Below are 16,075 nucleotides of genomic sequence, written 5' to 3'. Positions count from 1 at the left end.
GGGGGGGCTAAGGAGGGGGGGGTTGGGGGCATAATGCCACAGAGTCCAACTTCCAAAGTGGCCGTTTTCCTCGGGTGAGCTGATCTCTGTCACCTGGCCATGAGTTGTAATAGCATTAGATCTCCAGCCACCACCTGGAGGCTGACAACCGTAGGCGGTCCATAGTCAGGCCCCAGTTCATGGAGTATATTGGAATGGTACTTTTGGGGAAACCGTTCCTGAGGAAAGGGTTCTTGTATGTAATTTGCTAATATGCGCCTTTTGTCTTTAAAAAGAGGAGGAGGATATAGGTGAAGAGGACGAAGACGAGGAAGAAAATCATGTTAATGCCAAACCATGTGGCGATGGGCCACCGTTAAAACGGACAAAAACTCACTCCTGACAAAAGCTGTAAATAGAATTTTGTATGAATTGAAATTGTAAATCTATGGACTTTCTCTGCTCGAATACTTCTGTGCCATTTTGATAGCCAGAAAAATGTCTTTTTTAATATTTACTATTATTAACAACAAAGTAGATGTTTGTATTTATTTGTGAATTCTCTGGCTGTACAGTGTGATATTATAATTTGAAAGCTGTAAATACCGATTAAAATCCTATGTATGTGAGAATGGCCATTCAGTTTCAATTGTTAAATATATTGGCATATTTAAATTTAACACAATTTTAAATACCCATTTCTCAGCCTTAGGGAGTTTTTTTTCTTTGTAATAAGCATCTCAGCTGATACTAGCATAGCAAACATTTCAAACAACAGACTGCTTTGAAGTAATGGTTACAAAAATTAAACTCTGTGTTTCAATAAAGTTGTTCCCATCCACAGTTCCAGTTACGTGCATGCATAGACTCGTACATGTACAATGAAGCTTTCTTTGTTACTTTCTCAGCCCTATATTTTTAATTTAACAGCTTCAGAGGATGTAACTTTTTTTAGTACGGTATGATGAGTCACAAAATCTTCTTATGGATCTTGCCATTTATGAAAACATTTTATTCTGACTTTCTCACTGTACATAGCAACTCAAGGCAGCTCACAAATCAACCCAAACTGGTTGACAAAATTATTAAAACCCAGAACAGCTTCACACACTAATATTCTTACCAGTAAGCCTATCTCTGCTGTGGAAGAAGCTCACTTGGCCAGGGTTCCCAGTACTTCATTGAGCCTTTCACTCTTTTTACTCTGACCTTTCTAATCTCCCAGCTCCTTCACCATGACAGCTGGGAGGGAGTGACTGTTACCAACATGGTCCTCTTGGAAAAGAAGACTAAAGTTTATCTCTTGATGAAGAAACTGTAGAAGCAACAGCAATCAAATGCCCATCTACAAAAGACAGCTTCACCCTATGAAATTGGGCTTCCTCTTCAGACAGCCTGTTCCAAAGAACTGGAACAGATCCCAAAATGGACTCTGAATTAGTTAACAAGAGAATTGTCTGAATGGTTTGTAGACATTGGGGTACACATATTTCACCATCTTGTTTCCATACTGATGTTCCGTTAAGCTCAGAGTAGCAAGTACAAGATTGTCCCCTTTTATGGCTAGAATCCTGTAACGCCCAAAGTCACAGTCCTGTACAAATCTGTTTGGAAGCAAGTCCCCTATAGATCAATAGGTCTTACACCCAGGAATGTGTCCTTAGGACTGCAACCTCAATGACCTATGTTTGTAAATAATGTTGAAGTTCTTGATCACTTCTAATCATACTGTGCTTGTATAAACCCTATCGAAGTAAAACATCAAAACTATGTTAATTGTGATGCCTTGTTCTTAATAACATTGTAAAATACAGGCAATATCATGTTTCTTGTGCAATATAGAGTAGTTCTATGTTTAGTTAAGAACCTCTGATTTTTTTTCTCAGAAGAGAGCCTGTTTGGTGTAGTGGTTAAGTGTGCCGACTCTAATCTTGGAGAACCAGGTTTGATTCCCCACTCCTCCACTTACACCTACTGATGTGACCTTGGGTCAGTCACAAGCTCTGGCACAGCTGTTCCTGAAAGAGCAGTTTGTGTCAGAGTTCTCTCAGCCCCACCTACCTCACAGGGTGTCTGTTGTGGGGAGGGGGAGGGAAAGGAGTTTGTAAGCCACTCTGAGACTCCAAGTGAAGGACGGGGTATAAATCCAATATCTTCTTCTAAATCCCACCGTTCAATCAGGCTTCATCCCAGATAAGTGATTATAGGAGTAAAGCCCTAGTCATGCTTCTGATTTGTCAGTATTTTATCAATTCATTCTGCTTGTAGACAGGATTTTAGCTTATGTCGCCATAGATTTGTCAACTCACCACCTTTTGAAGTGTGCTTTCACCTGTGCCTTACTAGGATTTAATCATTTCATTTAGTGCTTCATCTTTCACCAAGCAAACTGTTATTCTTGCTGATAATTCATTGATAGAATGAACCTGTGATAATGAGCTCCTTACAACCAAAAACTTTTGAAAATCAACCAGACGGCAGTGACGATTTCTACCAGTTCCCGCTTCCTGCTGCAGACGTTCTTTCATGTCATTCCTCAGTCGCCTATTCCCCAAAAGCAGCGTTTAATTGAGATTGGTTGGCTGAAGTGGGAAGCAAGAAGCTGTCTTATACATTGAAAGCATGAAGCTGTCTTATACGGAATCAGACCCTTGGGCCATCAAAATCAGTTTTGTCAGCAGTTCTCTAGATGCAAACCTATTGTATATCTATTGTAGATAGTTTGAAACATTGGCAGCAGCTCTCTAGGGTCTTCAGAAAAAGAATTTCACATCACTTACTACCTGGTGTCTTTAGCCGAGATTGAACCTGGAAATATCTGCGGGCCAAGCACATGCTCTATCACTGAGCTACAGCCCCTCCCTCTTACAGGAAAGTCAGTTGAGTTTCCCTGTTCTTGAAATAAAGGCAAGTCCTTATTCCACTGGTTAAAATAAATTCTATAAATATTCTATATCAAACAAACTTTCATCATTTCACAGAAACTATAAACAAAATAAATCTGGAACCCCTGAACTGGCATTTTTGTGTCAGTTACATTATAATAGGAAGATGATTGTGCTGTATATATCTAGATAATTTTAGGAGCCTTTGGAATAAAAACTTTTAGGGCTGTATTTGTAAAAGATAGTATGACATTTTAGCCCATGTTTGTCTCTTGCTATATAGACAGTTTTGAAGGGAGTTTCCCCATCAATCCTGTATTGCAGGTTTTAAACAGCACAGTTCTTAATGAAGCAGTCTTGCAAGTATGCTATGTTCACAAGATGCTGAATGTGCAAACATATCTACATACTATTAGCCACATGTGTCCCCATCTGCAGATAACTAATTTCGCAGATCGGGGCCACACAGAGGCTAAACAGATTTTTCAGCAAACTTGGGGAACTCTCCAGGTTTGCAGAAAAATCTGAAATGTTTAGATTCCCCCCCCCCAATTTAAAAATAGAAGACATTGTTTGCACATGCTCAGACAACAGGAGATGGTCCAGGCTTGGCTGCAACAGTGGCACACATCAGGAGCCTCTCCAGACTTGGCTGTGGCGGCAGATGCTGCAGGGGTTGGCCTGGCCATGGCAGCAGCACATGGGGAGCCACTCAGGGTCTAACTCAGCATCAGTGGATGCTGGGAGCCGCTCAGGGCACGGGCATCAGCACACATCATGAACCACTTGAGGCCCAGTCATAGCCATGGCACATGTCAGGAGCCACTCGGGGCTCAGTCGCCATGGCAACACACATCAGGAGCTGCTCCAGGCTTGGCTGTGGCAGCAGATGCCAGAAACCACTTTGGGCCTGGGTGTGGTAACAGCAGATGCCAGGAGCCACGCCGGGCTCAGAGCGGCTTCCAGACTCTGTGGTCCAAGGTTGGGCCTGGATGTGCCAGCTCATCCATGAGGGGGATGGCATCCCCCCACAAGGTTTTTTTTTAGGGGGGGGGGCTTGTTGCGTATCGTAGATAGTTTGAAACATTCATTTAGTGCATTTGTATCCCACCCTTCCTTCAAGAAGCTCATGGTGGTGTATAGATGGGTCTCCCCTTCTACATTTCACTTTCACAGCTACCCTGTAAGCAGTGTTCCCTCTAAGCTGAGTTGGTGTGAGCTAGCTCGCAGTTTTTTTTAGCCTCCAGCTCACACATTTTAGTCTTCGCTCAGGAAGGTTGGCTCCAGAGCAAACTAAGTTATGCAGTAGCCAAATCGCTGGCTCACAACTTTCATGCCAGTAGCTCACAAGGTAAAAATTTTGCTACAAGACTCCACAGCTTAGAGGGGGCCTTGCCTGTAAGTACAGGTAGCCTGACAGTGACTAGCTCAAAGTCACCCAGCAAGCTTTGTAGTGCAATAAGGATTTGAACCTGGGTCTCCCACAGCCTAGTCCAGCACTTTAACCACTATTTTGCGCTGGCTCTGGAAAGACAAAACACTGGGTCCTGCCATATTGGTGTGCATGTTTGGGTTTTTACTGCAGACCTCAGTGCCAAGGCTTGAATCAGAAGCCTGCTTTTTGCTTGTGCCGTGTTGTTTTCCATGGCAGGAGCTGGTCCTGCAATGTTAGGAGCTTATACACACTTAAGACTAGCATCTTTCAAAAAGACCCAAAGCACCAAGTACCAGAGGAAACCACTGCATGGCCAGACCAATTCCATAAGGGACAAACAAAAGCAAGGCTTAGCATCCAGCCCAGATTGTCAATAAGAAATCAATGTACCTTCTAATTCTTTAACAAGGATGATTGAATATCACATATGTTCACTGGCAAAAGTTCATTCAGGAGTGGTTTTATATGTTGTCGAAGGAATGGTTTTGTTGAAATTCAGCCTTCTAAATGATTCTCGTGCCATTTAGTTGTATACAGGCAATTCCAACACATTCCAATTATGTGAAGCTTGCAATATGCAAAAGACTTTCTCTGAGGCAGGCAACAGTTTAAGCCTAAACTGAATAGAAGTTCACATTATTTGCACATATTTAAACTAAGAAGGCAACTGAGTTATTACAGGCAAATGTTGATTTTTAGACCACTCCTTCCATAAGCAGGGAATTTCATTTTGCCTGAGACCAAGCTGCCCATTTCAAATTGGTGATGAACTCACATTAATACACATTATGTATAATATTCCCAATCTTGCACTCACAGGTATAGATGCTTGAATACAAATCAGTGAACATACTTAGACCCATGTAATTCACATCTCCAACAGGGCATTGTTTTTGTATCACATTGCTGAACTCTCTGTCCTAAGCCTGGCTCCAATCCTATATAAGCCTGAGAGCAAGTCCCACCAAAATCAATGAGGCATACTTCCAAATTAACATGTATATGATTAAGTTTAGAAATGCATTCTGATTGTGTAGAATCTAACATGCTCATATAGTCCAGAATTCTCTTTATCTGCCTAGCACTACGTGGAACAAATTCAGACAGAAGCATGGCAGGTATCTGATGTGAGCTAAAGAGCTGCAGTACCCCTTTCCTGCTAAAAAAAATCATTAATAAAATCCCAAATACCTTCTTTTTTACTTAAACTGCTGAGATGCGAACACTCAAATGAATGGCTGCACAATGGCAGTGAATCTTAAGCAACTTCCATTTGAGGACTTGGCCCAAGAAACTGAAATAGACAAAGCAAAAAAAACTGCCAAGTCCTCTGCTTGCAAGCCCAGAAAACTTGACAGGATGAAACCGGTTAGTTATCTGAACAGCCAAAAGCAAAGAGCCCTACGAGTTCAGAAGTTTGTTGTATTTGAGTCAGTTTATCATTGCTCTAATATAGTCTTGCAAGTAACCACTTCCTCAGGGTAAACAATTTCTCCCAAACGTTTTATCATTCTAAACCCAACTCATTCATGGAATGAGGCATGATCCAAGGGCCAAACTAGTTGTCACACTGGGAATAATATGACATAGATCTCCCTTAAGGGTTTGTTTGTTTTTAAGAGCAGTTAATAGAATTGGGGGGTAGAAATATGGGGGCCAAGAAAAAAAGTGGGAAAATTCGAAACTGAGTTTACTGAGGAAAAAACCTCCTACAATGTTTTCTCTTCTAGAATGAGTGAAATGCTTTTAAAAACATGGTGGGCATGCTGCAGATAATAGACAGCTCTTAAATCCAAGATGCTTTTCTATACCTAGAAGGCGACCTAATGTTCATGATGGGAGTACACAGGACTTTTATTGCTTCTCAATAGTTGCATGCCTTCTGTTGTCCTTTTGACATCATCTGGTTGATCTTTTCACCTCTTCCTCACACCACTGTGACACATGTACCCACAGTCTGGGGGGAAAGTACCTTACTGCTCTACCTTGCAGGAGGGAGAAAAAAGATCAGAAGGGAATGGTGCAGAAACTAGGCCAAAGCCCAGAGGATAACTGAGAACTTAGGTCTCCCTAACCAGGTAGCAAAAATTAAGAAACGTGTGCTAAGATAGCATAGGGTACATGAGCTTGAAGTTCTCTCTTAGGTATTCAGTATATTTGCAATTTTGCTTGTACAAAACTAATGCATTTATAACTTTTAAATTCCATAAGTATGTCAAATGTTACAATTCTATATACTAAGTTATAAATTACTCATGTTATACTGTTAAAGCAGTAAAATTAGTTTAGGTTTGATAGAACAGTAAGTATATATTTCAACTTTCCCCTAAAAAAATTTCCTGAAAAAAACGAGGGGAAAAAAACATGGTTTTTGTTCCATTCCTTCAAAATTTCCAGATATGACATCTCTACTTGAGGGGCAGGGAGGCATAATTTGGCTCAGAGTTACCAGGGGTTAGTTTAACCTTTTCCCCTTAATGTTTTCATCTCTTTTATTTACATTTCTAAAACCTGTGGGAGATACATTCTTAGATCTCCTGAAGTCACAACTAGTTTGGCCCAAGAGCTGTACACTGGCAAGTTACTTTTGTACCATTGCAAGCATGAAGGAAAAGAGTAACAAAGGCTTTATTTTCATTCAGTCATATGTTATGAATGGAGCCCTGGTTTATTGAGTGCAACACTGTTGAAGGAGAAAACACAACTGTGTCTTATATGCCACCTTTGTAATCATTCAAAACTTTATACATTAGTACAAAGGAAAAGTCCTTTTTAATCGATTCTCCACTTAAAAGAGTTGGGGTATCATGGGCACAGTGAATTAAGGTTTCAAATATGTTTCCTCACAAAAATTCAGATGGAGTGTAGAAATTCTGTGTCGTAAGGCAATATGAATAATGCCCCTCTCGAGTCTCAAAGAGGGCCCCCGTCATTCTACCATGTATAAATTAGCCATATTTAAAAGCAACTTTCTTTAAAAAATAGAAGGCAGAAGCTCTAATCAGTAGTTAACGCTTTGACAAAAAAGACTCCCAAGTTCCATTCACATGTTTCGTTGACACAGCCAAGCATCTTCATGATTATCTAAAACAGCTCATGAGAAAATTCAGAATGATTTTTAAGTGTCAATCAACTGCAGTCTGCTGATTTGATTGGAGGCCTTCACGAATGTTTGGTGACGATTGCAAACAACAGCCAAGCAGATAGGAATGATGCAATAGCCCACTGTTTTGGGATCAGCTCTGGTGCAGGAGTAAAGGAACAAGAACATCTGTAAATAGGGGACTAGAAAGATAATAGCCCACAGCCAAAAAGGCAAGGACAGCAGTCGCGTTTTTAAGGAGTGTGTCCAGGTGCTTTCATCTCTGAGTTTTTCAGGAGGTTGCTGTATATGTTCCAGTGCCAGTCTGTTATAAGTCTCATTGATTTCGAAAACGTAGTAAAAGGCTGCTGCACTCGCTATTAGATATAATCCAACACCAATCCATCCCATCCTCTGGCGGAAGTTCATCATTCTCCATGCTCTGCACCTTGAAAATAAAAGGGGGGGGGGAATTATGCACTTTCAAAAAAGACCATTACTTTTTTTTTTTTAAGGATACATTGATTTAATTCCTGTATACTCTGCCTTTATCCCCAATGGGGACTCAAAGTGGCTTGCATCATTCTCCTCGCCTCCATTTAATCCTCACAACAACCCTGTATGGTAGGGTTAGGCTTAGAGTGTACTGGCCCAAGCTCGTCCAGCCAACAAAGCTTCCATGGTAAATGTGGAGAATCAAAGCTGGATCTTACACATACTAGTCCAACACCCTTAACTACAAATACTTGTTATAGGGCAAGATCTGGTTATTACAGCTGAATTATTTAAGCCAGATCCATTTAACTTTTTTGGCCTCCCTATGGACTTCCATTAGACATGTGATGTGCTGATGTGCCACTGGGACAACAGTGTTGTCTTTGTTTTTTGTTTCCAAGATCCAGATGGGTCTGTATATTAAAAAGATGTTCTTCCTTTGCCTACTGGTGGAAGAGATGTGCTGGGGGGAGCAGAATAGGGGGTGGTGCTCATCTCCGTTTCCAAGCCGATGAGCCAGCACTGTCGAAAGACATTTCCGTGGTCATGTGGCCAGCATGACTAAACGCAGAGGCGCACGGAATGCTGTTACCTTCCCACCAAAGCGGTACCTATTTATCTACTTGCAATTTCTTGCTTTCAAACTGCTAGGTCGGCAGGAGCTGGGGCCAGAGATGGGAGCGCACTCCATCACATGGCACTAGGGTCTCAAACAGCTGAACTAAAGGGAAAGGAAAGCAGACAACTGCATGCTGTTGCCCCTTCTGGTTCTTCTACCAGCCAAAGTGACGTTGGCAACCATAACAACCCGTCAAGAACCAACCCACAACAACGATCCTGCTGCTAAATGCCAGGTCAGTCACAGGAAAGGCAGAGAGGGCTGACCCGGCATGTATCACTGAGCCTTGGCTAGGGATAGCTGGTGATACATCGGCATAGATCTGGCAGGCAGGGAGGCAGTGTTGCTGTAGTCTATAAGGATTCTACCCCCTAGCATGGTGTCCAATCCAGGACATTATTACTGGTTTTGAGGCTGTGTTACTAATGTTGGAATTGAGAGAATTGCAATTCTGTTAGTGTACTACTAACTCTGCTGCCTAAACAGTCTCCCTACCTGAGATGGCAGAGCTGGCCTCAAGGATTATGTTGAGGGCCACTAGAATGTTTGCCCTGAGGAACTTCAACACTCATGCCAAGGCTCACGTGTCAGGAGCAGCTCAGGATGTCATGGCCTCCATGACAACCATGGGCCTTTCTCAGGTAGTAACTGGTCCTAAACATTGTGCAGGTCATACTCTTGGATCTGATATTTTGTTCTAGGCAAGAGCAATGCGATCTTAGGGTGGAGGAAGTGATGATTCCTTTGTCATGGACAGATCATTGCTGGCTTGGTTTTAGACTTACAAGGATACCAAGACTCTGAAGAGGTGGGGGATCTATTAAAATCATGGATGGATCCAAATGGCTTCCTGTTGGCTCTAGGGGTTTTTTCTGTGCATATGGCTGATGCTCCTGTTGATGCCGTGGTCGACCTCTGGAATGAGGAAATGACCCAAGCAGTTGAGACAATCACTCCCAGGCACCCTCTCTCAGGTCTAAGAGCCCAGGTTGCCCCTTGGCTTACTTGGGTTGAATCTGATAGGACATGAGCAAAAGCTCATTTTAGAGCATACTCTGTGGCAATGAGGGTTGGATGGTGTCAGGGTGCTACCTTGACCAAATGTTTGGGATACTTTTTAGTTTATTCAATCTAAGGATGTCGACAGGATCCTTGGAAGTTTGAGAGTTACCACCTGCTTTATGACCCTTGCCCTTCCTGGTTACTTAAATCTCCTGGGAGGGGGAATGGCTGATTGGGTTTGAGAGGCAAATGCTTCCTTAAGAAACGGGGTGGTTGCTCCAGCATAGTGTCCACTTTTAAGGAAACTAACCTTGACTCAGGAGATCCAATTATCAACCATTCCATTCCTGAGCATGGTTATTGAACATGTGGTGCTGGACAGCTCCAAGGTTTCCTGTATGAGGCAAATTGTTTAGACCTCTTCAAGTCAGGGTTTAGACCTCATTATGGGACTAAAAACAGCTTTGGTTGCCCTGGTGGATGACTTGTGCCAGGAGTGAACAGAGGGAAGGCAACTAATTTTCCTGGACATCTGAGCAGCTTCTGATACTATTGATCACAGTATCCTTCTGGATCACCTATCTAGACTGGGATTGGGAGGCACCATTCTGTGGTGGCTCCAGTCCTACTTAGAGGGTGGGTTTCAGAAAGTTGTGCCAGGGGACTGCTGTTCATCTCCTCGGCCTTTGGCCTCTGGGTTTCGCAAGCTTCCTGTCCCCTATGCTCTTATCATCTACATGAAACTGCTGGCTTGTCACTGATATGCGGATGACACTCAGCTCTATCTCGCACTTCCAGCTGATCCCAGGGAGGCTGTAGAAACCCTGAGCCTGTGCCTGGAGGCAGTGTTGGGGTGGGTGCGGGCTAGTAAACTGACACTTAATCCCAACTAGATGGGCTACCAGTGGAGGAAAGGTCTGACCCAGGATTTAAGGTGTCACCTGTAAGGGGCTGCACTCCCCTTGAAAGAACAGTTTCATTGTCTAGGGGTGCTCTTGGACCTACTCAGCAGCTTCAATTGGTTTGCCAGCTGTGGCCTTTTCTGGATAGAAAAGATCTGGCCACTGTGGTGCATGCCTTGGCTACGTCTAGTTTAGATTACTCCAGTGCGCTCTACATAGGACTGCCATTGAGAACTGTTTGGAAACTTCAATTGGTACAGAACTCTGCAGCCGAGGTGTTGACTAGAGTTGAGTCTTAAGGACCATACAGCTCCAGTCTTGGTCTATCTATACTGACTTTCCATTTGTTTTCGGGCAGAATTCGAGATGGTAGTCTTGACTTTCAAAGCCCTACATGGCTTGGGACCAACATACCTGATGAACCGCCTAATCCCTTATCACCCCACCTGACCATTGTGGTAATCTTTGGAGGCCCTGCTTCAGGTGCCCCCACCTTCTGTGATCAGGCGGGTGGCAACGTGGGACAGGGCCTTCTCAGTCATGGCACCAAAGCTCCAGAACTCGCTCTCCAGGGAGATTTGTCTGTCCCCTTCTGTTACTGTCTTCCACCTGCAGGTGAAAACTTTACTGTTTCCTTTGGCATTCCCTCAGTGATTTCCCCCTTACGTTTGTATGTTTTAAAATATATTTTAACTCTGTTTTTTAAAACTCTTTTTATAATTGTTTTAATGATGTATGGTTGGGAGGGAGAGTGTTGATTTTAATGGTTATGTAATGTCATTTTATCCTGTATGTTTTAAATTGTTAGCCACTTTGGCAGCCCTTCTAAGGGCAAAAAGACCGCCGGAAGAAGTAGGAGCCGAGCCGGAGAACAGCAAGCCCCACCACCTGGGTGCCGGTCCCTGCCCCTGTACCATGTGGCCGTAGATAGGGAAAGTAGACTTAGACTGTGTATGTAAACCGTCCAGAGACCCTTCGGGGTCAGGGCGGTATATAAGCTGAATGTATAAATAAAAAAATAAAATAAAAAGGTGGGATATACGTTTTGTGAATAAACAATAAAAAACAACATGCTAAGAAAAGGATGTCACATTTTCAGCACATCTCATTTGGCTACAAAAGTGAATGGGATGAACTAGCTGGCATGGACTGTGATCCCAAATGGATATAAACAGCCGTCTTCAAAGCACGCATCCTGGAGTAATTCCAAGCTTATCTTATTTAATATTTATCTTGTCCTTTCTCCTAGGAATTCAGCTTAAAGTTCATTTCCCACCCACCTCAATATCCCTGTTTTACCTCCAAAACCGCCTTCTGATAGGTTAGGTTGAAAGATAGCAACTGACCCACGTGAGCCTCAAGGACATACAGGGATGTAAACCTGGGTCTCCTCAGGTCCATATCTCAAGCTTATGTGAGAGACTTTGAGTCTTAAGGGTCAAGCTTGCATAGTTTTAGTGAACACAAGCAGCTGAGATCACCACTGCCAGCTAGCTATTTATAGGACTGCAACTGCACGAAGAGTAAACTAGGTGTATACAGATACAACTAGAAGCATTTTCTCTTTCTGCACCACTAACATGCCTCTGTGGAGTCCTCGGGACAATTCTTTATGTCACTTTATCTACCCATTATGATCCCAGCAATTGCTCTGACTGTCCCCTATTTCTTGCATAGGAGTGCCATGTCGCACACTGGGATTGCTCACATGTAGGGGGGGAATGCCCACTGAAATAATATACATGGGAAAGATTGATTTAGGCCTGCGGTTATCCCAGAAAACTCAATCCTCCCTGACAGATACTATCAGAATGTAGACAGAAAACAAGTTCACCAGGCTCAGCTATAAAAGCTTCCTCCTTTTGTCCCCTAAGGTCCAAACCCCGAAGCTATTAGTGTACTAGACTTGCTTCTGAGCCTGTCACATTTTCCTCAAAACAGAAAAAATATATATTATTTTTTGCTTTTGCTCAAAACAAAATATTGAGGAAGTTGAATGTCTGTCATAAACACTGACTCAGCTAAGCTCCTTTCCAATGGGGCGGGGGAGGAAACCTGTTAGTTCAAAACGGTGATTCTCAAACAATTTCTTATGTTAGCTGTGACCCAGCTGAACAGCAGGGGAAAATTCTGATTGGTCCCTGAGTGATTATTAATGAGTATAAGATGTCTCTGACGCAAGGCTACATTATTTAAGTTCACCTTCTTTCCTCGACACTATGAATTAAAGATTGCATCAGCCTTAATTCGCTTTCAGAATGGGAGTGGGGAGCAGATATCATTACAGCAGACTCCTATTACAACAAATGTCTAGTATGGGGAGCAAGCCTGTGCCAAAGGGGGAAAAATATACAGTCCATTTCTATTAATGGCAACAGACCAGCACTCCAGTCCTAGAAGCTACAGAGGCCACAAATCAGATTAAAATACCAGGTACCACGGTATGCACAAAGGCAGGCCTAATCTGTGGAAATGGCCAGTGGAGCCCAAAAGCAGCCCCTTGATCCAACACCAGCAAGCCTGGGCTACCTAAACTGGCAAGGACCAGAGATGTAAAATTTCTGGCAATTGGGGGGGGGGGGGGGCTTAATGGAAAAAAACCCCAGAAGTTTGGGGAAAATTTAAATATATGCAATGTTTACTTACCTATCAAACCTAAACTAATTTTACTGCTTTAACAATATAAAATACATCATTTATAACTCATTTACTATATGAAACTGCAATATTTGACATATTTATAGAATTTAAAAGTTGTAAATTCCTTAAATTTTGTACAAGCAAAACTGCAAACATACACAATACTCGAGAGAAAACTGCAACCTGATGCAACCTATGCTATCTCAGCACACATGCCTTAATTTTTGCTATCTGGTTAAAGAGCTCAGTTCTCAAACTTTCAGAGTTTCCCTCTGAAGCTTTGGTGCAATCTCTGCCTCACCTCCTTCTAAGCTTTCTACTCTCCTACAAGTTAGGAAAATAAACTACTTGTTACCCAATTTGTGGATATGTGTGTCACAGCCATTTGAGGGAGAGGTCACAAGGTCAACCACCTCTAGTCAAAAGGACAACAAAAAGCCTGCAACAGTTGAAAAGCAATTAAAGTGCTGTATGTTCCCCTTGTGAAGGTTAGGTATCCTTCTAGGTGCAGAAATGCATCTTGGATTTAAGATCTGTCTACAGCATGCCCATCCTGTCCTCAAAAGCATTTCACTCATTCTAAAAGAGAAAATAGTTCACGTGAGGTTCCCCCCAAAATCAGTGTGTGAGGGGGTTCTGTGAGTCCACATCTCTAAGAACGACTAGAGATGTAAAATTTCCGGAAATTTTGAAGCTGGGAAAAAAACGAAGATTTTCGGAAAAATTGAAAAAAATGCTACATTAGCATTTCTTTTGTCTTTTCTAGATTGAAAGTCATTCTGTTACTTTAGGAACATAAAATATGACTATGGACATTTTTACTTGGCATGAAATTATCACAACGAGCATATTAAAAATATAGTGTATCCAAACAATTATTACAAATAGAATACCCAACCACATGCAAAAACAAAACTGAAACTTTTTAATTTTCTTCTGACAATCGCACCTCCTAAAGGAAGAAATGCATCTTGTTCTTGCATTGGAGAGTTCAGTTTGTAACCTAGGACTTGCTTGTCCTCAGTGCACAGACATTAGATCAGATACCATATATATATATATATATATTAGAAATGATTTGGAAAATATTTGAACGCCTTGTCTTAAAATATTTTATTCATCATGCTAAAATAAAACGTTCCATAATCATTTTTTTTTCTTTTCTTTTTTCAATTTTTCCAATTTTTCGGGAAAAAACAAAAAAGGCTTCAGGAAAAAAAACGTTTCCCCCCCCGAATTTTTCCCTTTTTTCCCAGGCCTTTACATCTCTAAGAACTACACGCATAACAGAGGATAAGTAAGATTTAAGGAATGCCTGTATGACTTGGTTATTTTGATACTGTTTATTGGAGGCAGTTATACTGAGTAATGTCTACAGACTTTGCCTCTACTTGCCCATTACAGAATGGTGTTTTATCTACAGCAGTGCAAGCTTTTTCCCTTTGTACAGTCACAACTGCTGCAAGGTTATATGGCAGTGTCATGTAGATTTCAGACTCAACACAGCTTGTCTTCCCAAGCATATTCAGAATATACTGTTTGGGGTTTGGCTGCAATAATTACTGTTAATCGGCTGTCAAAGGGCAATTAATGGCTAATCAGGTACTTGATGGCTGGAAATCTCTCTTGCTCTGCTGAAGATTATACTGTTCAGTTAGTGCGAAGGACAGAGAAACAGGATCCAGATGAATATTTCTGTAGGTGGAAGTCCATCTGCTTGGGCAGTGTGTTTTGCTCACCTCCCCCTTCCAGTAGCAGCCCAAAACGCCCCTTGTAATCAGGGAGAAGTCCTTGCACTCGTGGGAAAAATTATCTGGATCCTAGCCAGTTTCTGGAAAGTATGGATTGGGCTCCAGAGACTGAAGAGTTTTTGGCACAAGTTCATAAAAACAAAAGTATCCTTGCAGCATACTTACCCTTTGGGAGTTTGAACTAGGGTTAACAGCTGCACTACCTGATTTTAGAAGTCTTGCTTTTGGCAAGTTCTGCTTGTATATTTGTAAATAGATATTATTAAAAACAGCCTGGAACTTCAGTACTTGCACACACCCCATCCAAAGGAAACTAAACTCAGTAGACACTGCCCTGGGACTTTTCACCACTCAGAAGCCCTTAAGTATGCTGTACTCGAACATCCCTAATTCTCACTTAACAAGTGGTAACCTGTACAACAGGCTTCCCAAGACGGTGTCCATGGGCACCATGGTGTCTGCCACGACATCCCCTGGCACTCACCAAGCTTTTCAGAAACATTGGGGGCCACTGTAAGGCAAGACTTGTTAACTGAGGTTAGAACAGATAAAAGGAAGTACTTCTTCACCCAAAGAGTGATTAACACATGGAATTCACTGCCACAGGAAGTGGTGGTGGCTACAAGCATGGACGGTTTCAAGAGGGAATTAGATAAGCATATGGAGCAGAGGTCCATCAGGGGCTATTAGCCACAAGGTATAGATATGGACTCTGGGGCAAGTGATGCTCTGTCATCTTGGTGCTTGGGGAGGTCAATAGTGGGAGGGCTCCTAGTGTCCTGGCCCCACTGCTGGACCTCCTGATGGCACTGGTATTTCTGGCCACTGTGTGATACAGAGTGTTGGACTGGAGGGGCCTTTCGCCTGATCCAACATTGGCGTCTCTTATGTTCTTAACAGCTGCCCTCCTTCAAAGGAAAGGGTTGTCCATGGTCGCAGTAGCAACTGCAGCCACTGGAAGATCAGGACTGGTAAGCAGTGGGTTTTCCTTAGTCAGTGTGGTTCCAGTCTCCCTTCAGGATTTAATTCTTTTTATTTTCCCCCCACCCCACCCCTCCAATTATCCTTCATTCATGTTTACTCCCCTTCTGTGATTCTTTTGCAAAGTGCGGAGGAAGGTACTGCAGCAGCCATTGCGGGTTTGGCCCCATCTCCTGCGGCAGCCGTGCTGGGGAAGTGCACACCGCCTCCTTTCAAAATTCCAAAGGTGCCCAAAGGATCAGAAAGACGGGGGACCCCGCTTGTAGAACTTGTTTTCAATCTAAATCACTATCCCTTCTGTGCA

At 42.5% G+C, this 16,075-nt stretch overlaps 2 protein-coding genes across 2 annotated transcripts in view; one reads left to right on the top strand and one right to left on the bottom strand.

Moving 5' to 3' along the window:
• Nucleotides 1-1,834, top strand: part of LOC107121764 (uncharacterized protein C14orf142 homolog) — a 2,058-nt gene extending 224 nt beyond the window's left edge. Inside the window, exon 2 of the mRNA XM_015424755.1 lies at nt 276-1,834. Coding sequence (XP_015280241.1) covers nt 276-382 — 107 coding nt within the window. The 3' untranslated portion in view covers nt 383-1,834. The remainder of the gene's footprint in view (nt 1-275) is intronic.
• Nucleotides 1,835-6,942: 5,108 nt separating this feature from the next.
• Nucleotides 6,943-16,075, bottom strand: part of TMEM251 (transmembrane protein 251) — an 11,143-nt gene continuing 2,010 nt past the window's right edge. The window contains exon 2 of the mRNA XM_015424762.1: nt 6,943-7,829. Within this exon, the coding sequence (XP_015280248.1) occupies nt 7,418-7,829 (412 nt within the window). The 3' untranslated portion in view covers nt 6,943-7,417. The remainder of the gene's footprint in view (nt 7,830-16,075) is intronic.

The sequence above is a fragment of the Gekko japonicus genome, unplaced genomic scaffold (assembly GCF_001447785.1).
Source record: "Gekko japonicus isolate JY-2015 unplaced genomic scaffold, Gekko_japonicus_V1.1 scaffold827, whole genome shotgun sequence".
In the NCBI taxonomy this organism is placed as follows: Eukaryota; Metazoa; Chordata; class Lepidosauria; order Squamata; family Gekkonidae; genus Gekko; species Gekko japonicus.
The sequence above is the reverse complement of the archived record's forward strand: the minus strand, read 5'-3'. Positions and strand labels throughout refer to the sequence as shown.